The sequence below is a fragment of the Mus caroli genome, unplaced genomic scaffold (assembly GCF_978045245.1).
Source record: "Mus caroli unplaced genomic scaffold, Mus_caroli_1 scaffold_2, whole genome shotgun sequence".
Lineage (NCBI taxonomy): Eukaryota > Metazoa > Chordata > Mammalia > Rodentia > Muridae > Mus > Mus caroli.
The window spans coordinates 148840084-148862179 of record NW_028227257.1 but is presented as its reverse complement, the minus strand read 5'-3'; the positions used below and the strand labels follow the sequence as shown (position 1 = coordinate 148862179).

General features: G+C 53.3%; 1 protein-coding gene across 3 annotated transcripts; it reads right to left on the bottom strand.

Annotated features, from left to right (window-relative positions):
• Window positions 1–2270: 2270 nt before the first annotated feature.
• Fam78a (family with sequence similarity 78 member A) lies at window positions 2271–21827 on the bottom strand. Of its 3 annotated transcripts, none has more exons than XM_021156871.2 (3): window positions 21768–21827; window positions 17573–18597; window positions 2271–5164 (listed from the first exon to the last, which is right to left on the bottom strand). In XM_021156871.2, the coding sequence occupies exons 2-3, from the start codon at window positions 17893–17895 to the stop codon at window positions 4636–4638; spliced, it is 852 nt and encodes a 283-aa protein (XP_021012530.1). In that variant the 5' UTR covers window positions 17896–18597; window positions 21768–21827; the 3' UTR covers window positions 2271–4635. The 3 variants fall into 3 exon arrangements, with proteins under 3 accessions (XP_021012530.1, XP_085691157.1, XP_021012531.1); XM_085835031.1 differs by lacking the exon at window positions 21768–21827 and adding an exon at window positions 19811–19829; XM_021156872.3 differs by lacking the exon at window positions 21768–21827 and adding an exon at window positions 19199–19643.
• Window positions 21828–22096: the final 269 nt, after the last annotated feature.

The window sequence follows — 22096 nt, the reverse complement described above, 5'->3', positions numbered from 1 at the left end:
ACAGCCCCTAGACACCCCCGCACCCCCAGCGAGTCTCCACCAAGCCGCGACTGTGCTTCCTTTGTGGCCTCATGGCTGATCCTACAGTGAGTTTCTGGCTCTTCTGGGATGGACCAGAGCAGAGGCTCAGTGGCGGAGGGACAGCTGTCACAGCAGCAGGCAAGCAGAGAGCCTCTGTGCACCTGCTTCCTGGAACCACGCTCGGCAGTGGCTTGCCCATTCCGACAACTGGCTCCAGGCCTGGAGGCCCTGGAGGGGACGCTGCCCCTGCTTTTGTGGACTTGGTATCTCTCGCTCATTCTCAGCCTAGCCTGGACTTCTGAATTTAACTTGCCATCAGCTAGAGCAGGCAGGGGGTTTTCACTGAGTCATCAGATGTCACCTGGAAGCCACTTGCCTCCTGCACATTCCACTACCCAAACCCAGGCTGTCACATCCCACTGTGGTGCAGCTAGCTATATGCTGTCCCAAAGATGGCTTCCTGAGCTCCTGGGGTCTGGTTTGTGTGAGCTGTCTGAACTATTCTTTTGAGAACACACACACACACAAAACAACAAAAACTCATCACAGTCCCTTGCACCCTTGCACGCATGCACAATCCACAATCAAAAACCAAACTGACTCACACAGCCCCCAATGGAGGAGCTAGAGAAAGTACCCAAGGAGCTAAAGGGAACTGCAACCCTATAGGTGGAACAACAATATGTACTAACCAGTACCCTGGAGCTCTTGTCTCTAGCTGCATATGTATCAAATGATGGCCTAGTCAGCCATCACTGGAAAGAGAGGCCCATTGGTCATGCAAACTTTATATGCCCCAGTACAGGGGAACACCAGGGCCAAAAAGGGGGAGTGGGTGGGTAGGGGATTGAGGGGGTGGGTATGGGGGACTTTTGGGATAGCATTGGAAATGTAAACTAGGAAAATACCTAATAAAAAAAAAAAAAAAACAAAAAAACTGACACAGGCACCTCCCAGGAGCCATCCAATGGAGAGTACCAGAGAAGCCTAAGATGTAACTTCCTGCATTGTGTCTTGGCCTCAAGCAACCGAGACCAGTACTGTTGGTATTGTAAAGTACCCAGAGAAGCCAAGCCTAAGGCCTGGATGGATGAATTGGGCACTTCCTGCCCCTCACAGCGTGCAGTGAGGCCACATCCACTCTGGGGAAGCCCGTAGCCCTCAGGTGAAGCTAACCCTTCTTCAAAGCCTGCTTTTCTATGGGCCTACGTAATTAAGTACACAGATTTCTGGGACGGGAGGTGGGGAGAAAGGCCTTTGCTGTCTGAAGACCCTAGATGGAGGCCATGCTGCAGGCTAAGGGCTTCCTTAATAAAAACCAATGATTATTTGGCACCAAATGTATACCCAGAGTCGTCTGCTCTGGCTGAGCATGCAGCGTCAGAGGCTGGCTCAGGCTGGAGTCAAATTTCGGCTCTACCTCTTGTAAGACATGAGGTCTGCCAGTTCTCAACACCCCCCATTCACAACCTGCTTCCTTGTCCATAAGATGGGGAAGCCCCGAGGGCCATCATGGCCCAGCCACTCTAGAATCAGAACCTAATTTATTCATCCACATTGGCCACAGGCAGCCCCTTTCCCAGAAAGCCTGGGTTTCATCCAAGTCCACACAGATGACCTTGTGCCAGGAGTCCACCATCAGGACACAGAGTCACCCTAGCAACTGTGAGTCCCCCAACTTTCCACACAAATGTTCCAAAAGCCGGGGCCACTCAGCTGAGTGCCTGCTGTACACCGGAAAGGACTAGAACGGATTCCTCAAACCCAAGTAAAGCTGGGCACCGTGGTGTAAGCCCACAACCCCAGCACTGGGTCACTCGGGCTTGCTGGGCAGCCAGTCTAACCTATTGGTGAGTCCAAGGTTCATCAAGAGACTCTTCCTCAAAAAGTAAAATAGACAGCCCTTGAAGACATTGACCTCTGGTCTCTACAGACATGTGGAGTGCATGGGCAAGTAACACACACACACACACCTGCAAAAGCTGTTCTTAAGTCTACTTACTTATTGTCCTTCTGGGACACTAGTCAGGAATATTTCTACAATCCCAGTGCCAGACCCGACGGAGACAGGAGCATGAGAAAGAGCAGCTGTACAGGCTGACAGGCCAGAGTCCCTGGCTTCAGGCACTCAGCACAGGAACCACAGCCACACAGCGGCTTCCCAACGCTCTCAGCCTGGCCAGCCACAAAATTGCCACCAGAGCCAAGGGTGCTTTAAAATTAATTTTATTTCTCTACATATCTTTTATTTTAATCTTTAAAAAAAAAAAAAGGTTTCTTTGACATTGTCTTCAAGAGTCTCGCGCCTGCTGGTAAGTGCACGCATGGGTTCGTGTTCACAGTACTGTCCGTGACCAAGGACAGTTGGTGCTTATTGCTAGAAACAGTGAGTGTCCATACCCGGATGGGCATGGGTGTGAAGGACAACAGTAGAGGGAAGCCTGGGGTCTGTCAACAACATGAGGCAATGGACCGAGGGGACCAACCCAAGAGAAGCTGAGTGTTCTCGCCCAGACCCACACAGCCTCTCTGGGGTTCTCCCTAGCCCTGTCTGTCTTCTGTCAGGCAGGAGGGTAGAGAGGAAAGGGGAGCCAAGGAAGCCAGGTGGGCAAAGCCAGGCATGCAGTGGGGAAGGAGCGCAAGATATGTGGGTTTGGGGGTCCCCATGTCCAGAGCAGTTCAGGCCACCCCTACTGTGATTCCTAATCCTTATTCCCACCAAACCTTTAGAGAGCACTCAGCCCAGGACAAGGACTCGCTCCCAACCCTCACCAGAGCCTGTCTCTTTTCTTCAGGGCAAGGAAGTCCTGAACACAGAGAAGGCCTTTCCAGTCACCAGCCAACCCTGATCTAGTGTGGGGCTGAGACCTCATGGCTCTCCCAGCTAAGGTGACATAGAGAAAGAGAAGGCTCCAAGGAGGTCCAGCCCTGACAAGTGGCTCTCCAGCCAACTGTGCCATGGGCATGATCTGTTTGGTGTGCTCCAGGTGACTGCAGCCCACCCCCCCCCAGCCCTAGTGGCTGAGAATGACCAGACATTAAGTACCCTGGAAGGACAACTGTCTCAAGTGTAGAAACAGAGCTTGGGATCTAGCTGTACCTCCCATGCTGTCTCCGAGGCTCCCCTACAAATGGCTCAGCAGCAGCAAAAACATTCTTTTTCTTGTGATAACGGTTGTCTGTGCTTATTACTGGTTTGAATCCAGTGATGCAGCTGTTAGCACGCTTAACGGAGTGTCCCTCAAGTAGCTCAAAGCAGACATTTCTAGAAACCATGGCATCACTCAAGGACAAGTTCTAGGGCTCCAGAAGGGAGACCCCCAAGACTGCCTACCATGTGTCAAGCCAGTTTCACAATGGCCTGATACCTCCCAGGTGAGTCAACTGACTGCTTGCTCCCCAGACCTCCACCTCCCCAGGAGCACCTATGACGGGGAGGGGAGGGACCCAAGCACCCTCCAGCTGGTGCTTAGCTCCTATATGCAGCCCACCCCAGAGAGTCCGGGAGCCGCTTCCCCTGAGAATGAACCAGAAGCTCTGATAGGCTTCTTTACAGTGTGCTAGCGTATGGGCATCCCTGGGTGCTGGAACCCCAGATTCAAGTGTGATAGTGCTGGTCAGGAGGAAAGGGCATGCCATCTTTACCTTAAGACAGCTGGGACTGTCCAGACTCAGTGGCCATGCCCCAACCCCAACCCTGCCAGGCATTTGGGACCAAGATAATGGAAGAGAAAAAGCCACATTCCTAGGGGTGGGTTCTAGAGATAGCAAAGGTGAAAACGTTACCTAGCTCCAACCCAACACTTTGGGGACTCCTCGTTTCTTCTCCCAGAATACCTCCACCAGACAACTTAAGGCTACTGAGGAGAGAGGCGGGGTCAAGGATCTATGCCCTGCTCAGCTCACACCCCCCGGCAGGTACTGGTAAAGGGGTTCAACTGGGGTGGAATAGAAGCTCTAGGAAGAGTCTGTGGTTTTGATTCTGCACAAACAACAGGATAAAACAGCTGGTTTTAGACCTGAGATCGCACTCTTGCCTCCTCACCCAGACGCCCAGGAGAGGGGCAGGGTTCAGGTGAGCCTCCCCTCTTCCCAGCTCTGACGGAAGAGGGCAAGTCCTGTAGGGCAGAGATCCGTGGCCTTTCCAGTTCTTTCTCTCCTTTAAATTCAGCTTAAGGCAAAAGTTTGGCAAAGCAAGTCTACATAAGGCCGCATGGCAGAGGACAGGCAGAGGGGAGGCAGGAAGAGCAGGCTGGGTCCCCTGACAACCAGCCTCCTCCCCTGCCCCTGCATCCACAAAGAGGAGGGGAAAAAAAAAAAAAAAGCGGTGTTTCGGAGAGTCAATGAACACTGAGGTTGTGATAGGAGGAGAGGAGCCCTGGGGGTGGGGTGGGTGGGCGCCTGTTGTCCCTGGCCCTGCCTCCCTGCAGGGAAGCACGTGGAGGAGCCAGCAGGCCGGCCGGTTTTAGCACAGTGAGATCCGCCCCGGGAGAAGGTAGAATGGTTGTATTTTTCTGAATGACCGGACAGGGCCTCTGGGTTTCCTCATCTGGGTTTCCTTCTGAGCAGTAATATTGTTACTACGTTGAGTCTCACCTCGCAGCAGCCTGGCTGTTACCGGTGCTTGGGCGGGATCACCACCAGCGGCTGCCCGTACTTGGGTCTCCACATGAGGACCTGAGCATCGTTGGCGTTGGGCTTGACCAGGGCGCTGGGCGGGATGGGCTCATTCTTGCTTAGGATTTTAGGCTGGTCCTGGGCAATGGGCTCCCGCAGCCTGGCGCGCTGGCCCAGGGGCCGGTTAGGATTCACCTCAATGCTCAGCTGCATGCGCCAGTGCAGGGTCTGCAGGATGATCATATCATTGGTGGAGGTGTTGGTGGCCACCAGCCACGTGGTGAAGCTCTGGTCCCGGTAGATGTTGGTCAGTTTGGCCACGTTGCTCTCACTGACGGGCACGGCCCACGTGACGCTGGGGTAGAAGTTATCGTTCATGCTGATGATGAACTTGGAGTCCCTCTTGGTGGGCCCCACAATCGTGCAGGTCTCCGTGGTATTGCCGTACCAGGGGTAGTTCACTCCGTCAGAGTCACTGATGGCCTCGATCTTTCCTTCCTGGAGGTCAGGGAGCTCCCAGCTAGACCTAGGGGGCAAAGAAGGTCAGGGGAGAGTCTCAGTCACCAACCAGAAAGGCTTTTCTGCGTTCTTAGGATGGGTCAGGTACTGTCCTGGGACCCTGGAGACAGGAGGGACTCAACCCTCTTTGCTCATGGGGCTGACGTGGGATGGAGCAGACAATAAACAGGACATTCAATACCAGGTAAGATGAGTCCAGTCACAGCCCGCTTCAATAACCCGAGTGTTGGGCTGAAGAGACGACTCACGCTCTTACAGAGGACCCACGTTCAGGTCCTACATCAGCAGCTCACAAAAATCCTTAACTGGTCTGCTGCTCTCTTCTGGCCTATGTGGTACCTGCACTCATGTGCGCACACACACACACACACACACACACACACATTAAAAATATTTTGGAAGGCTGGAAACATGGCTCAGCAGTTAAGAGCACTGCTGATCTTTTAGAAGTCCTGAGTTCAAGTCCCAGTCCCAACATGGTACTTTACAACCATGTATAACTGTAATCCCATGGGATCCTGTTCCCTCTCCTTGTAATGTACACACAGGCAAGACACCCATATACATACAATACATACATACACACACGTTATATATATATATATATAAATTTGTAAAAGACTATTCTCTGAGTACCTTCCCAGGCCAGACCACCACTGAAGGCCGGCACCCTCCATGAGAGCCACAGTCATTAAACTAGTAGATGTCATTTGAGACTTGGAGAAGCCCAACTCTTTTTTTTTGGGGGGGGGGGTGTTCGAGACAGGGTTTCTCTCTGTGTAGCCCTGGCTGACCTGGAACTCACTCTGTAGACCAGGCTGGCCTCAAACTCAGAAATCCGCCTGCCTCTACCTCCCGAGTGCTGGGACTAAAGGCGTGCGCCACCACACCCGGCGAGAAGCCCAACTCTTGACGGGGACTTGTCACTGAGTCTACAGTAATGCAAACACTGGCAAAGCTGGGCCTTCGTGAACACCAGTGGAATAGCCGTATGAGCCACACAGTTCTATGATCTTAGGGTGGAGGCCGTGGCCTCTCAGAGAGGCTAGGGCATCTACTGGACACACAGCCTAGGAATACAGCCTAGGGTGGGAGCACAGCTCAGTAGAACTTCCTCCTGCCACATCTGTCTCTCCACACAGTGGAGGAGCCTTGAAAGGAAAGGAAATTCTGACACACACTGTGGTATGGAGGAGCCCAGGGGCACTGTGCTAACTTAAAGAAGCGGAAAGGTAACTACTGCAGGACAGCACGTGGCACGTGGCGCCCAGAGCACCTGAGTTCTGAGACGGAAAGTGGAACCAGGGCTGCCCTGGGCAGGAAAGGAGGGTGCTGATTAAAGGGTGGAGTTCAGTTAGCAAAGGCAGAGAGTTCCAGAGAAGGGTGGCACGGTGCTATTGAGGGTACCTAATGCCACTGAATTGTGCACCCTGACCATGCGGCTCTCAGTCTGACTGCTGGAGTGTCGCAGCACTGGGGCCGCAGGAGAACGGGCAGGAGCAGATTGGTGTTTGTGTGGTGTGTGTACATGTTTGTGTGGGGCAGCACATGTGTGCACATGCATGCATATGCCCTCCTGTGAGAGGCCCAGGTGCTCTCCATGTTAGTCTGCCTGACTTTGGGCATTCCCAATCTCTGTCTCCCACAAACTGGAATTACAAGCAGGCCCTCACACCCAGCCAGTTTTCACTTGCACCCTAGGGATCTAAACTCTGGTACCGTGCCTGTGTGTAAGCACCCCAGAAGCTGAGCCCCGTTCCCGGGACCCCAGACTGCCAAGCTTTCTGTTCCCCTCATTGCTAAGTTCACAAAACCATGTGTGACCAGTTCAGGACCTGAGCACGTCTAGCCATAATGAAACTGTCTCCCCATGGCAAGCAATCCCTTGGGCCCAGCTCCACAGGAATGGGTCAGCACCCCAGGTGGAGTCCCTGACTCCCCAGCAGGATTCAGACCAGAGGGGGCCCTCAGCCCCGCCCTGAAGCTGCTTCCGTCTCTCCATCTCCCTCCACTGGGTTCAGGCCCTTGCTTTAGGTTTAGGTATTTGCTGGCGTCCTCTCCTCGGAAGTCATTTTAGTGCCCTGTTTGCTTTGCTGTGCTGAGAAGGGGAACCCAAAGCCCTAGACAAAGCTATACCATGCTCTAACCACTGAACCACATATCCCTAGCCTGGGATGGGAACAGTTTTACTTCTTTTGGCATGCGGGTTACAGTGGGGAGGGTGTTAGAAGATCTCATTCTGGGCTGGAGAGAGGGCTCTGTGGTAAAGAGCACTAACTGCTCTACTAGAGGTCCTGAGTTGAACTTCTCGAAACCACACGGTGATTCCCAGCCATCTGTAATGGGATCTGATTGATGCCCTGGTGTGTCTGAGGACAGGGACAGTATAGTCACATACATAAAATAAATTTTTTAAAAAATCTTACTCTATCCCCATCACTCCAGTAGCCCAGGCTGGCCTTAAATTTGAGGGAGATCCTCCTGCCTCAGCCTCCATCATGAGCTATCAAGCCCAGTGAAAAGGCGTTTGAAATCAAGAGCTGGCCAGATGGCTCATCGGTTAAAGCCACTTGCCATGCAACCAGGACCAGAGTTGTGTCCCTGGGATCCACATGGGAAAGGAGAGAAGTTGTTTCTAAAAACTGACCTCTGGCCGGGCGTGGTGTTCCATGCCTTTAATCCCAGCACTTGGGAGGCAGAGGCAGGCAGATTTCTGAGTTCGAGGCCAGCCTGGTCTACAGAGTGAGTTCCAGGACAGGCAGAGCTATAGAGAAACCCTGTCTCCAAAAAACAAACAAACAAAAACAAAAAACAAATAAACAAAACAACAACAACAAAAAACTGACCTCTGACCTCACAAGCTCATAGGGGCCCGTGTGCCCTGCACCTCCAAGAATGTATAAATGTAAAAGACAGAGAACAGACTTGCAAAAAAAAAAAAAAAAAAAAAAAAAAAACCCACAGTCCACCCTGGGTCAGCCTGCAGGCCCAAGTGGGGCTACTTAGCATGTGTTACCTTGCTCTGTGACCCTACCCCTGAATGATCAAGCCCCGCCAGTCACAGACAGGTAACAGTCTCCATGAGCTGGCAGCCAGCAGAGTCTCCTGAGGGATGTTACTCGGAAGCAAAGCAGAGCCAACTGCATTGTCTCGCCATGGACCATCAAGGGAGCCTGTGGGGTTCTAGCCAGGAAAGATGGGAAGGGCCAGGGGCTGGTCAGGGACATAGTGTGAGAAACGCAAAGCAACATGGGATGGAAACGGAGGCCCAGCCATCTGTCAGTCACACTGCTCTCCCACCAGCATCCACGCCAATAGCATCCAAGCCCACCCCAGGCTTTCCTAGAGAAACAATGTATTCACACCACCTGCCACAGCTGTAGTAACAAGAGACCTTAAAGGCTTCAGGATGCAGGGCCTACTGGCTCACGCCTTTAAGCCCAGCACTTGGGAGGCAGAGGCAGGCGGATCTCCGTGAGTTCAGCATGGCCAGGGCTATACGGAGAAATCCTGTCTGGAAAGACCATGTCCAGTAAGCTAGCACTCTTGAGGATCTAGAGGTCAAAAGGCAGACTGCACGATAAAATAAGAAAGACGGGGTCTCATATAAAGCAAGATGGCTCCAAACTCTCTCTAGAGCTGAAGCCGGCTTTGAACTCTTTTTTTTTTTGTTGTTTTGTTTTGTCTTGTTTTGGATTTTGGTATAACCCTGGCTGTCCTAGAACTTGCTCTATAGACCAGGCTGGCCGCTCAAACTCAGATGTCGTGCTCTGCCTCCCGAGGGCTGGCATTAAAGGCCTTTTATGCTGTACACATTTCCACAAGTGACAAGATGGTTACCACAAGGCTGGCCACTTCTGTAGGGGTGCACTTTGCTCTGGAAGGGCGAACTCAGACCTTAGCCTTGACACTCAGCCTTCTTGACCTGCATGGGACAAGACACTGAGGCCTGAAGTCCGGGCTCTCAGGAAGGCAGAGGCAAGAGACCAAGTGTTCAAGGTCAGAAACCTGGAGGCTGCTTCGACTTCATGAAACCCCCTAACACACAAGACAAAACAAAACCCAAGTCACCAGACCTTGAGACCTTGTGAGGAATGAAAACATAGGAATATTCCAATTCTAAGAACTTGGATGTGGTGACAGCTACGGGGACCTTCTCAGCCAAGGCTGTGCAGATGTACACAAGTCACCTGCTTCCCAGACCACCTGCCGTGCTTCTGTCCTCATCCTCTGGGGTGTGAGATGTCAGAGTAGCGGGCAAGCCCAGACTTGAACCTGGACCTCCGCATGCTTTCAGAGCCCCTGGCATCGCCTGAGGTGGTGTCCCTAGATCCCCTCAACATCCCTAATCCTGCAGCTTGTGACATGGTGCGTGCTCTCCGTGTCTGCAGAGGATCTGCCTCAGAGCCAGGAAAGGGAGGACCAGAGCTGTGCCCTGGGCACTTGGTACCACCTTGACTCCAGGTCCCTGGCAGAGACTCCACTGCCCTGCCTGGTCTCCCAGATTCTAACCCGATCTCTCAGAAGTCCCTCAGATTTTTGGTCTCATTACTCTAATCCTGTTAAGCCTATTGTGGGAGGTCAAGCACTTACCTGTGCATGCAGCTGCTGCCTGGCTAATTCTCAGCTCCCCACCTTGGCCCTGCAGCTCCCACCCTCCTTAGTGTCTCCCTGCTCCTGCTCTGATGGGGGAAAGGAGCAGCTGCCGAGCTCTGGCTACAACCCCAGGCAAACCACTCTGGCTCTTTACACAAGCCGGGTGCCCTTGGCCGGTGTTCAGCACCATTAGGACTTTGTAACTGTCTCCTGGCACATGGTCCAGGGCAATTAAACGACTGTTTGTGGGCAGTCTTTCCCCAGAAGAACCACACAGGCCAAGAGGACAGAGTCACACCCACCTTGAACCTTCCCACGTATCCACAGACTCATCACGGTGTTGACCTATACATGAGCCCCATAAAGCTTGTAGCCTGGCTCTCTGCCCCTCAGCAGCGTGCTGGGTCACTGGCTACCCGGAGTTCACCCCGCAGAGCTGCAGGTGGAACAGGCACTTTTAGGACTCACTGTGACCACAGCACAAAGCTATCCCTCACACACTCATGCACACCCAGACACCTCTATAAATGTACACGTTTGCATGCAAATTCACACATGTCCACACATGTCACACCTGTACACATGCAGACACATATAAGCGCACATATATACAAATGCATGTGCACACACATGTGCACACAGACATACATGCATGTACATCTGTGTGCTTATAAAAAAAAATGCACGTGCACACAGAGAGGGGTTCTCTGACCAGCATGTATGACGGAGGGTGAAGGGGATTCAGGAAGACCTGCAGTTGGGGCTGGAGGTGACCAAGGAGGAACACCATGCTGCTGAAGAGGGTCGCCCCAATTCAAGGACTTCAGAAGTCAGCAGCCAGAAGCCAGCCCAGTACAGAGCCCCTCGAGGTCTTGGGGACACACACAACTCGCCAACTCCATGGCCCGGAGCTAAGCTAAAAGCAGTAAACCTTCCCTGTTTCTCCGTTTAAAAAAAATGCCCTCTCAAAGGTTCTAGACTTTTCTCACATATGCAGATTAGCAGCTGTCTGTAGGGGCCTGGCTTTATCCTCAGCACAGACAGCCCTGTGCAGCCCACGCAGACCACACAGACCATGCAGCCCCTTGGGGCCCCATTTTTATCCTGTTCGTTCTCAGGGTCCTGAGGTCATGAATCCCAACTCCTCAGTGTTGGGTTCTACAGCCAGGAGACAAAGGTCGATCCGGTCACAGGGCCACGTGCCCTAAGCAGCAGAGATTTTCTTCTCTTTGCTCTTGTCTGAGTGTCTCCTCTATTTTCTAGTCACTTAATGTTTTCTTTTAAAATTATGCACTTCAAAAATGAGATGGCTCAGAGGGTAAAAGCACCGACTGTTCTTCTGAAGGTCCCGAGTTCAAATCCCAGCAACCATATGGTGGCTCACAACCATCCGTAACAAAATCTGACGCCCTCTTCTGGTGTGTCTGAAGACAGCCACAGTGTACTTACATATAATAAATAAATAAATCTTTAAAAACAAATGTAACTGGAGTGCCTGGGTGGAGGCACACACCTTTAATTCCAGCACTCAGGAGGCAGAGACAGGCAATCTCTGAGTTTAAGGCCAGCCTGGCCTACAGAGTGAGTTCTAGGACCTATATAGTAAGACATAGTCTGAAAAAAATACTATTTTTTTTAAAAAGATTTATTTATTATTATATCTAAGTACACTGTAGCTGTCTTCAGACACACCAGAAGAGGGCTTCAGATCTCATTTTGGATGGCTGTGAGCCACCATGTGGTTGCTGGGATCTGAACTCATGACCTCTGGAAGAGCAGTCAGTGCTCTTAACTGCTGAGCCATCTCTCCAGCCCCAATAATACTATTTTTTAAGCAAATAAACAAATCATCTCCAAGACACACTTTTTCAAGAGCAGGTTGGCCACACCAGGGACACAAAGCTAGCTCTATATGTGCTCTCTGTGTGCATTAAATATCTTGCTTTAATATGAAATTTGGGAACTGCAAGATGGCTCAGTGGTTAAAGGCATTGTTCACTCAGGCCTGACGACCTGAGTTCAATCTTCAGAACCCACCAAGAGGTGGAAGGGCCAAAGCAACCACTCCCTGAAACTGTGCTCTGACCTCCACACATGTGTGGTAGCGTGCACCATGCACAGATGCACCACGCACACACATGGACCTTAACAATAGATTTTAGTTAATTTAAAATGAAATTTAGCTTTGAGCCTCTATGATGTCTCCACTCCCATCACCCCCCATGATACATGACATTTAAGGACACATTTGAGGCAGAGGACACTGAGGCTCTGGGCTGGATCTGCCCAGCACTTGTGGCTGTCCTGTCAACTGTGGTACTACACTCACCTAGACAGCTTGGGAAGTTAGGGGTTAGCCCACCTGCTTGCCAGCTGAACAGCAGAGCAGTCTGGTAAAATTCCTCTGGAATGTTATGGCACACACTCTGGGAAAGCTGCTCAGTGCTATAGGAAGTGACGCTCAGAAGGTCCCCGAAATGCCCCAAGCCTGGGCCCTTCATAGCCCATCTCCAGCTCCTGCCTTCATGGCACTCAGCACCTGCCCACAGCCCAGACGGGGAGTGTATGCCGTCTCTTCCCACAGACCAACCTCTGGAACCTTCCTCCAGCCCACGCCTCCTCAGACTCCAGCCCCGGCCCTGGCCTGACCTAAGGAGGAAGGACTCAGACCAGTGAGTGCTTAATTTTGGCTTCAAGGCCCTATACTACCGTTGGATCTGCCCAGCCCACCGCCCTCTCAGAAGTTATGGAATCAGCTAGTCTTCCTTTAAAGTTTTTATTATTAACATCTAGTAATAAAAGATGTTCTTTTAAAAAACAAGACATTAAAAAATTAATAAAGTAGGTGGTTGTTTGGTGCATGCCTTTAATCCCAGCACTCGGGAGGCAGAGGCAGGCGGATCTCTGAGTCCGAGGCCAGCCTGGTCTATAGAGAGAGTTCCAGGACAGCCAAGACTACACGGAGAAACCCTATCTTTTGTTTGTTTGTTTTTGTTTTTTTGGTTTTTCGAGACAGGGTTTCTCTGTGTAGCCCTGGCTGTCCTGGAACTCACTCTGTAGACCAGGCTGGCCTCGAACTCAGAAATCCACCTGCCTCTGCCTCCCTAGTGCTGGGATTAAAGGAATGTGCTACCACAGCCCAGCGAGAAAACCCTGTCTTGAAAAAAAAATTACTAAAGTAAAAGCCAAGGTATCTATCTCCTCCTCCCTCCTTCCCGTGAGGTCGCTCCTGACATTACACTTCAGTAAACATCCTTCCAGACGCTTCTCCGTGTACACAGGATGTGTTCTCATGCTTAGCATTTTCTTCACCATAAACCTTCCCTATCAGACTCTCGCATGCCTTATTAGCTTTTCTGGTGCTGGGGATGGAACCCAAGGCCTCTCCTGTGCTAGGCAAGACCTCTGCCACTGAGCAGGACCCTAGGCTCGTCTTCCAATGTGATACTATAGTTCCCATGAAAACCTGTTTGATTTTAACAGCAGAACACTGCACAGTGGGCAGATATTAATTCTCTTTCCCAATTGCAAGTTGTCTGGGCTCTCTACAACTCCCTGCTCCTACCACAGTCCCCAGAGACGCTCTCACTACGTGGAGCCCTGCAGTGGCCCGTTTCTTCACCTGTGTGTGCTTTACTTGCTCTTTAGTTACCTGTGGTGTCTCTAGAAGCCAGGCCCAGACTAGGGTACAGCATTCTGGAAGTCAGACCCTAAAATCACATGCACTGGACAGAGGAGTACAGAGACAGCCAGACAGCCAGGATCACTGATAATGGACGGCGGATAGCGGCTGCCTTGACTCTACTCTGGAAACATCGGGCCTCATTTGCACCAGGCCTGATCTGCAGCAGAGGCTCCTAGACTTTCCTAAACATTTCCCTGATAGCCCTGGCTGCCGGGTGTCTGTCTGTTCATCGCCAGGCCACTTGTTCCCCTCTCTCCGAAGGTAGTTTCATGCTGGAGCCACCACTTGGTCACAGCTAGCCCAAGGGGAGTTCTCCCAGGCTGGGCCACCCCCACCACTTCCCTCCCACCCTGAAGCTAGGAAGCAAGGACTTCCCTCTCCCCCTCACCCCACCCTGCCTCCGCCATTGCCCTGCAGATGGGGGAAGCCGCCTTCCGCCCCAAGACAGGAAGTATAGTCTTCAATTGTTCTGTGAGGCCTCAGGCCCCGGCTCCAGCTCCGGGAAGAGGCCAGCAGGGACATTCCTCTGTGGCCATCCCCCAAATCTCAGGTGCTGAGCAAACGTCATTGGGCAAGTGGCTTTGGGATTTATAGTCTGCATTCCTATCCTCAAGTTAGAGCCTCTGAGGTCCTGGGATGCACCCCAGAGATAGCAGGGAGCAGGGAGAAAGACAACCAGAGTTCCAGTGTTCTCACACAAAGTCTATCCAAGCCATGACAGGACATATGTGGGTCAGGAAAACCCACAAGGCCTCAGGGGCCAAGGCTGTCCTGCTATGGAAAGAAACCCAGAGAGAACACAGAGAGTAACAGTATCTGGTCACACAGCATAGAACAATAACCCAACACTGATACCCAGGATTTGTAATCGTGGTACCTGGGGAGATGGAGCAGGGGGTGTTCCAGGGTGCTGGCTTGGTGCCACGCACCTACCTCGTTCATCCCACGGAGCCAAGCAAGCAGGGAGGTGGGCATGCCCTTGCCACAGATGGGAACTACGAGGTCTGAACTGCTCTGCTCCTGTTCCCTCCACAGCGTCTGAGCTGCACTGCTCCTGACCTTGGCCTTGGCCTTGGCCTTGGGCCAGGTTTTGGGAGAGCTCCAAAGAAGGGCAAACCAGGGACAACAATCACGGCATCTCCCACACAGGCAAGGAGCTGCAACTTGTCACTTAGAAGGCTCTATCCCAGCTGACAGGTGGCAGTTGAGGAATTGCGGGGGACAGCTGAGGAGGCAGGTGTCTCCAACAGTTTGGAGGGGGGTTGACATGGAAAGTACTGTGGGTTGGACCCAACGCCATATAGAACGCTCTCATGCAGGCCCACGGGAGATGCCATCTTCCAGCACACCCCGGCAGTTGGGCTGTGACTGAGGCGGTGGCTTTTGGAATTCAGTGTTCCATTACAAATAATTTCAAGTCCAGAACGGTGCCCAACAAAGCCCTCCTCGCTTTGGGATTAACTTCAAGCAAGGATAATGCGGGGGGTTGGGGGGGGATATTATGGATTTCGGCTAAGTACTAAGTAGTCTGAATTAATATTTTTAGTATAAGCCCATTTGTAAAGAATACAAGCCCTGATCCAGCCTAGGCCACCTGGCCGTCCCCTTCCTCAGGTCACTGATGCCTGGGGCCTAGAGTTCATTTCAGAGACCCAAACAATCTGGGTTGAGTCTAGCAGTAATTTCACATCCCTCCTCGGGGACATTTGTGGTTGTTACAAGATGGGGGGGGGTGGGAAGCCAAGCGTGCTCTGTAGCGCCCCACCTCCAGCCATCAATAAGATGCATCCCCAGGGCACAGGCAGGGGGAGGGACAGGGACCCACTCATTTGGACTTAAGAAGTTCATACAGGAAGGTGCAGTTTTTGTTTTGTTTTGAGAGCCAGGGTCTGGTGATGAAACCCTGTCTGGCCTACTCATTGTGTAGACCAGGCTGTCCTTCAAGTCAGAGAGATCCGCCTGCCTCTGCCTGCAGAGTGCTGGGATTAAAGGTCTGTGCCATCGTGCCCAGCCTGGAAGGTTCTTTTAACAACCCCATCTAAATGTTTCTGTCTGTGGCCAAAAGGGAGCTATGAAGGGCGGAGTCGAAGCTTCCTGCAAAAGCCCAGAGTCTCCATGGGAAGGGAGGGGTACAGACACCTACAGTGGATCACAGGGACAGTACTACTCAGCAAGTCCAAGCTTCAGACTGCATTTTCTCCAAAGGATTGGCCACCTGCCCCTGTTCCCGCAATGCAGCTGGTCCTGCCTGACCTGGGACAACAGAGCCAGGGTACCCTAAAAGGAGGAGCAGAGTCAGGCATAGACAGAGAGCAAAGAAAATGACCTTGGCCACTTAGCCGTCCCTACAGGATGCTATATTTACAGTTTTCAGAGTGTAGGGCCTGGGCTGGGGACAAAACCCATTTCAAGGAGTAGCCGGCTGTCTTTTATAATTCAGTGGTTTCTGGAAAGACCGTCAGCTTCATAAATACCATCACTTACTTCCGGCTGACAGACTTGAAACTGAAATCACATCAAGGTTGACAGCCACCTGCTTGCAGGACTCACATGAACTTGGCCTAGTGCTGGCTGTGAGGGCAAAGGGCGCCTGAGTAATTCCCTCACTAAGCTATGCAGAAGGAACTTTGATTAGGCCCAGTTTGCAGATGAGGGAACTGAGGTTCACTCAGAGTGGCTAGGACACTTCCTAGGGTCACACCCTGGAGAGAGTCTAAGGTACACAAGATTCATCTAAACTAGGAACCCAGGTGGGTAAGAGTGGAGTGAAGTCACTCCAGGCTCTTGATACCCTGGGGGCTGCTCAAAGTCATCAGGGAAGCCATCAGGTTCACCTAGTGTCTCTCAACCATCTGGATGCTTTGCAAATTTGGGAAGAGGTGTGAGGAGAATCTGGCTTGTGAAAGACCTCCCTGAATACCTGAGTCTTGCCACTCATCTCGGGATAGCTGCGTATCCAGGCTTAAAAAGAGGAAGGGCTCAGAGGCAGGGGTGGGGCTGCTGGGAGCCCACTGACCCTGTGTGCCCCAGTGGTTTTAGGCCATTGGGGTGACAACCTAGTTATAAGCCTTATCCCATCTTCCTGTTTCCTGCAGAGCTTAAGAGTCGCTAAACGGAGAAGGCACATTTGCTGACTTGTGACGAGCTACCCTCAGCCCAATGGACTTCTCCAAACATGAGCTCCAACTCTCCAGGAGACCCCCTCCTTTCCTTCCCTCTTGCAAAGCTGAGAAGTGAGGCCACATAGAGCGGACACCAAAGACTTTGAGACAGTGTTTGTGAGCCACCACAGGGGTCAAGCCAAGGCCTGTGTGTATGTGTGTGTGTCCCCACACCCCCACCAACCACTGGGTCTCAGCAGCTGCTTTCACCACTGTCCCCATTAGCTTGCTTTCCACAGGGAGGAATGGCCTTCTTTGGGGCCAGAGAGCATGCAGAACAAGACCCAAGGGCTCCAGGGTCCCATGGAGATCTATCTCATTCTAAGAGACCAAACCACAGAGATGAAACCAATGTGTCCCTCTAGCCACTCACTCCTAGTCAGGGCCCCACAGGAGGGACACTGGATGCTGACCCTTGACCTCCAGGGGGAGGCAAAGCTGTGGAGCAAACTGGGTTTCTGAAGTCCCTTTCAAACACACACTGCCACCGGCCACCGCCACTGACAATGGCAAAGCTGGCCTCCGAAGCTCTTCTGTGCATCTGAGCCTCCATACAAACCCCAGACAACAAGTTCAGGCCCCACGGCAAAGTCCTGTGCAAAGAAGTCTGGAAGCTGTTTCGAGGCTTCCAACCACTCCCATCAGCTAATGGGTTCATGGAGGCCTGAGCCTGGGGGGCAGAGTGATGACTTCTCTGGTGACCCCAGATGGCCCTGACACTTGCTTTACCAAAGGGGCACAGGTTCTTGTTCTCTCAGCATCTTGCCAGGGAGGACAGAACAACCCTGGGCACCAGGGATAATGGCAGGGCAGGTCTAGCTGAGCTAGGACCCTAATCAACATAAAGGCTCCCCAGAGTTGCCTGACCCAAGAAGGCTTGGAGACAGTTCCACCCCTGCCTAAAGACCCCTGCAGCCCTGCTCCAGCCTCCCCGAGCCTTCAAGCCCCCCAGCCTGTCCCCAGGAGTACTCACATGCCCTGCTCCCCATACTGGTTGTAAAACTCCATATGGCTGCACGCCTGAATCCAACCAACGATCCAGGTCTCCTTCTTGGGAATGGGCGGCATGACCACTTGGGCTGAGGCCCGGAAGTGGGGTGTCCGATAGCGCAGTACCACGCTGGAGGACTCGTCGATGCTGGTGGGGATGGGGTCGATGGAGGCTTTCACATCAATCACGGTAATCCCTTCCCGGAAGACTCTGGCTTTGCCTCCGATGCTCTGAATACAGCCCATGGCACACAGGACCGCTCTAATCTCCAGGGAAGGCCAGCAGTCCCAAAAATAACAGGGCATTGAAAGGATGGAGGTTGCAGGACCCAGTGCAGAGCGCTCAATCTAATCTCAAAACTCAAAAACGAGATCCATAGGCTAGAGAACTTAAGGAGTAGAGGAGGCTTGCATAGCACTGCCGGGTCCTGTTATAAATATGGGTTCTGTTGCATCTCAAGAGCCTTGGGCTCCCTCTTCTAGCAGTGGGCAAAAGCCACCGATATTCTTTGGGTTTAAAAAAAGAAAAGTTTGGAGTTTAATGGAGAAGCATGTTTTTCTGACATCCAGCGCTGCGTCCTCACACTTGGAGATGGCAGCTCGGACACTCTCCCTGAAGTCTTCGCAGGAAGCAGACGGGCTCTGGCAGGCACATAAATAAGGAAGGCTCGGTCCCCGCGCGGTCGCGCCACCCTCGCTGCAGAACGCCGACTTCCTGCCCTTCTGCCTTCCGCACCGGCTCCCTGGAACACACGCGCCCGCCCGGCGGGGCCCAATCAATTGCAGCGTGAGTTCCGATTCAAGCGGCAGAGGTCCGACGTCCTGTGAGGCCGTTATCCACCCGCCCTTCCGAGAGGTGCGCTCCGGGTTAGGTGCTCGCCAGGTCCCCTCCGGCGCCCACTCGCGCGTTCCTCTGCCAGTGTCGCTGTAGCCTCTGACTGCCGCGCAGGGCTCCGGGACTGCACTGGAGTATCCGCCGCCGCCTGCTTCCCCTCGGCCGCCGAGGACCTGCAGAGAGGTGGAAGGTACAGGGCGGTAAAGTTGAGCCGAACTTTACTGCGGGGGACTCGAGGGCGCGGCGATGCCTGTGCGCCGGGCACGGGCTGTGTAGCTGACGGCGCAGCTCTGGGCGGTCTCCCCGGAGGTGGCGCCCCCCTCCGCCCGCCCCGTCAGTGGCGGTCGCACGACTGAGCGCACCAGCGAATAATCGCTTCCCGTGACATCTCCGCTGACACCAGTTCAGCTTGAGGGAGGGGTGAGGGGTCGTTCAGACTGCCACCGCAGTGGGTCACTGGGACCTCCCGGCTCGGGTACTGCGCATCAGTTCCACGCCACCAGCGTGGAACGCCCCTTCTCGCTCCAGTGTCTCGATCCCCGGGGCCTCAGTGCCAAGCCCAGGCCGGTCCTTTAAAGCATTCTGCCCTTTGTCGGCAGAGGTGGCTGGACACCAAGAAGGCGTGTTGCCCCCCTCCGCCCCCCGCCCCACCGCGTGCCTCGGTTTCCCCTAACCAATCTTGAGCCTTAGCTGAGCCCAGCGCGTCCGGAGCGCGCGCCTCCGCCGAGGAACTTTGGCAGTCAGGTCCCCACCCAGGGGGCGTCACGAACTCACCTGCCCCTAGGGCCGCTCCAGGTGCCTGGGTCACCGCCCTCCGGTCTTCCCTAACCTCTCTGCCCGCACGTTTTCGGGGCGCCCCCTCCCCTGGGTAGTGTCCCCTGGCTCTTGTCTACTAGGGTCTGGGGATGGCGTGGGCGCCTCGGATCCCCAAGCCCCTCCTGGCTCTGGGCTGCTGTGGGGATGGCCGGGGGCGGAGGGCTGAGGCTCGGGGCTCTCTCGCCCCCACCCCGAGCGCCTCCTTATTTTATGATCATTATGAGCGTGCTGTCACCGCTCTGCCCCGCCGCCGCGCCGCAGCCGCCTGGCGCGCCCCGCGCCGCCTCGCTCTGCTGCAGCATCGGAAAGGCAACCAGGTCAAACTTTGCAGAAACTCGGTCCCTGCGCCGGCCTGGCCCCGGTGTTCGTCCGCAGCCGCGCGACAACGCGCACCGGCGCACGCAGGACCGGCGCTCGCCCGTGCGCCCCGTGGGATGCAGGTCCGCAGGCGGTAGCGTGCAGGCGGGTAGGCGCCGCCTCCTCCTCCAGCCCGCCCGGCTCTCCTCCCTAGCTCTGGCACTCAGCACACTCTCCCCCCTGGTTAGCTCTCTCTCTCTCTCTCTTTCCCACCTCTCTGCAGCTGCTGGGGGAGTTGAGCCTCTTCTTGCATAAACGACATTTCCTTTTTTTTCGTAACCCTAGGAATTCTGGGTAGTGTAGTTCTGTCTTTCTCGGGTCCTGGGGTTGGGGGTGTTCCTATTGCCCTTTGACTTCTGGATGCCAGCAGCTTTCCAGTTAAGGAGACTTGGGGCACTGCCCTGGAAATCCTAGCTGCCGGAGTTGGTGGTTGGGTGAAAAGCATGGAAGTTTTGGGAAGCTCCAAGACTTGGGAAGGTTTGGAAGGTGGGAAAAGTTGGTGTCTCCCAACCCCCAACCCCGTGTTGATAGTGTTTGTATCTTCAGCATGGTGAGAGGGTTGTCAGCTAGTTGGTCCCAAGTGTGTAAGAAATTTACATTCATCAGACATTGAGTCGGAAAGTTCTTATGTATGTCTCACAGAGGAAAAATAAATACCCAGAGAGGAAGATTGAAAAGGCCTGCCCACCACCCCAATCTAGCAGGTGTCCCTGCTGAGACCATCTGGGGGTCAAAAGGAGTAGAGAGCCAGAACCTAAGTAGCCTTAGGCCCTTAGCTCCACCCCTACCAAGCTATTACCTTCTAGATAAAGGATAGTTTGTGACATCAGAAAACCTGCCAGTCACACTAAGGATGCGCCCCACCACGGCCCCTTAACTCTGACTTCCAGGGCTGTTTGCAGGAGGCACAGATGGATACCTGCAGTTAGTCCCAAAGCTGGAGTCCACTGACCGCCTGGGAGGGCCAAAGGTGGAGGGGGCATCTCTGAAACTTTGGGAGGGTCTCTCTGTGAGGAAGCCACACAGGAAATGGCCAGTCAAGGTGGCTGCCGTCTTTCCCAGCCACATTCTCAGCCTGACCATTGTTACTGTCCCATGGTCCTAGCTAGTGGGGCAATGTCCGTTTCCCATCCAACTTTCAAGTAACTAGTATACCCAGGCCTGCCTGGTGTGAGACTGCAGCAGCATATAGTCCCTAAGGGCCTCGTGTACAGTCTGCAGTCTTTCCTGGCCTCCCCAGGTTCCACACTACATACTATTCTTCTGGGAACCCTTCTGACCTGCAACACCTCATGCCATTAGCTAATCACTGCTACTCCGTGTATACAGAAGGAAGCCATTGCATCTAGGGATGCCCATCTAATTTTCCATCACCCCAAATGCCTGGAACCTGTTAGAGCCCAGTGGCCAAGGTACTTCTATGAAAACTTTTAGATGTTCTCTCAAAAACAAGACAAGATCCGGACTGCCTCTAGGTGCCTATGTGTAGTCCTGTATTTCTTAGGGAAAAGATGCCACAGGCAGGCTACACTTGCCCAGCTACACAGGGAAGCTCCCTAGAGGTGGTTTCTTGGGGAGCAGTTCTCCTGAAGCTCGTGAAAGTGATAGTCCTTTCAGGGGTCACAGCCCATGAGCTTGCAATGGTGACAGAGCGCTATAGAACCAATTCACTGTGTGAAACACCAACAGCATCTTTATCGTTCGCTTTGACCCCAGAGAAGTGGACAATAGAAAACCAGAGACCATAAGGATGAACTCTGGGTCACGGCCCCATTCACACTGCCCTCCAAACCCTGCTAAGACTGGTCCTTCTGACATAGGACTGGCTACCAGAGCGGGTCCACAGGTAAGAATTTGTGTGGCAGAATGCAACCTCCCCTCGCTGGCTCCCCCATCGCATTGTCCCCTGTGAAGGGCTTCACCTTGACCTGCAGAGGGTCGGCCTAGAGTTAGGAGTTGCCAGGCTACACGTGAAGTAGCTCCTACAGGGACAGCCAGAATCGAGGGTCTGAACGGACTAGGCTCATGTGTAAAATAACCCGGCCGAGCTCCTGATCTGCCTGCTTGCACATTCTTGGGCCTCGTTGGCTCTCTCTCTCACACACACACACCCCACAGCCCTTGTGCTTGTGTGGCATTCTTGATAGGTTGGTGAGTGTGGGATACAAACCTGTATCAGCCTCAGCATATGTGGTGGGTCAGGATGCTCCACTTACTCTCATAATGTAAGATGCCACTGTCTGTGGAGCAGAGAAGAGGGACATCTGTTAGAGAAATGTTCTACACCAACGGACTCACACTGCCTCCATCCCCTCTCCTTTGCTTTGCAGGTCAGGATCGCACAGCCCTGGTACATTGGACTATAGAGATCATGAATACCCAAAGCCATACAGAGACAGAAATAGTATGCAGCCCTGAACAAGGACCCATGACTTGGCCCCAGAACAGCATCTCCCTACTGAACAGACTATGAGGCAGGGCTTCTGCACACATTATTTT

Bases quoted from the DNA above. Each gene is read 5' to 3' on its own strand.
- Fam78a (XM_021156871.2), bottom strand. From the start codon at position 17,895: ATGCCCTGTTATTTTTGGGACTGCTGGCCTTCCCTGGAGATTAGAGCG. The intron at 5,165-17,572 runs GTGAGTACTCCT...TTTGCCCCCTAG, and splicing joins CAGTATGGGGAGCAGGGCAT to GTCTAGCTGGGAGCTCCCTG.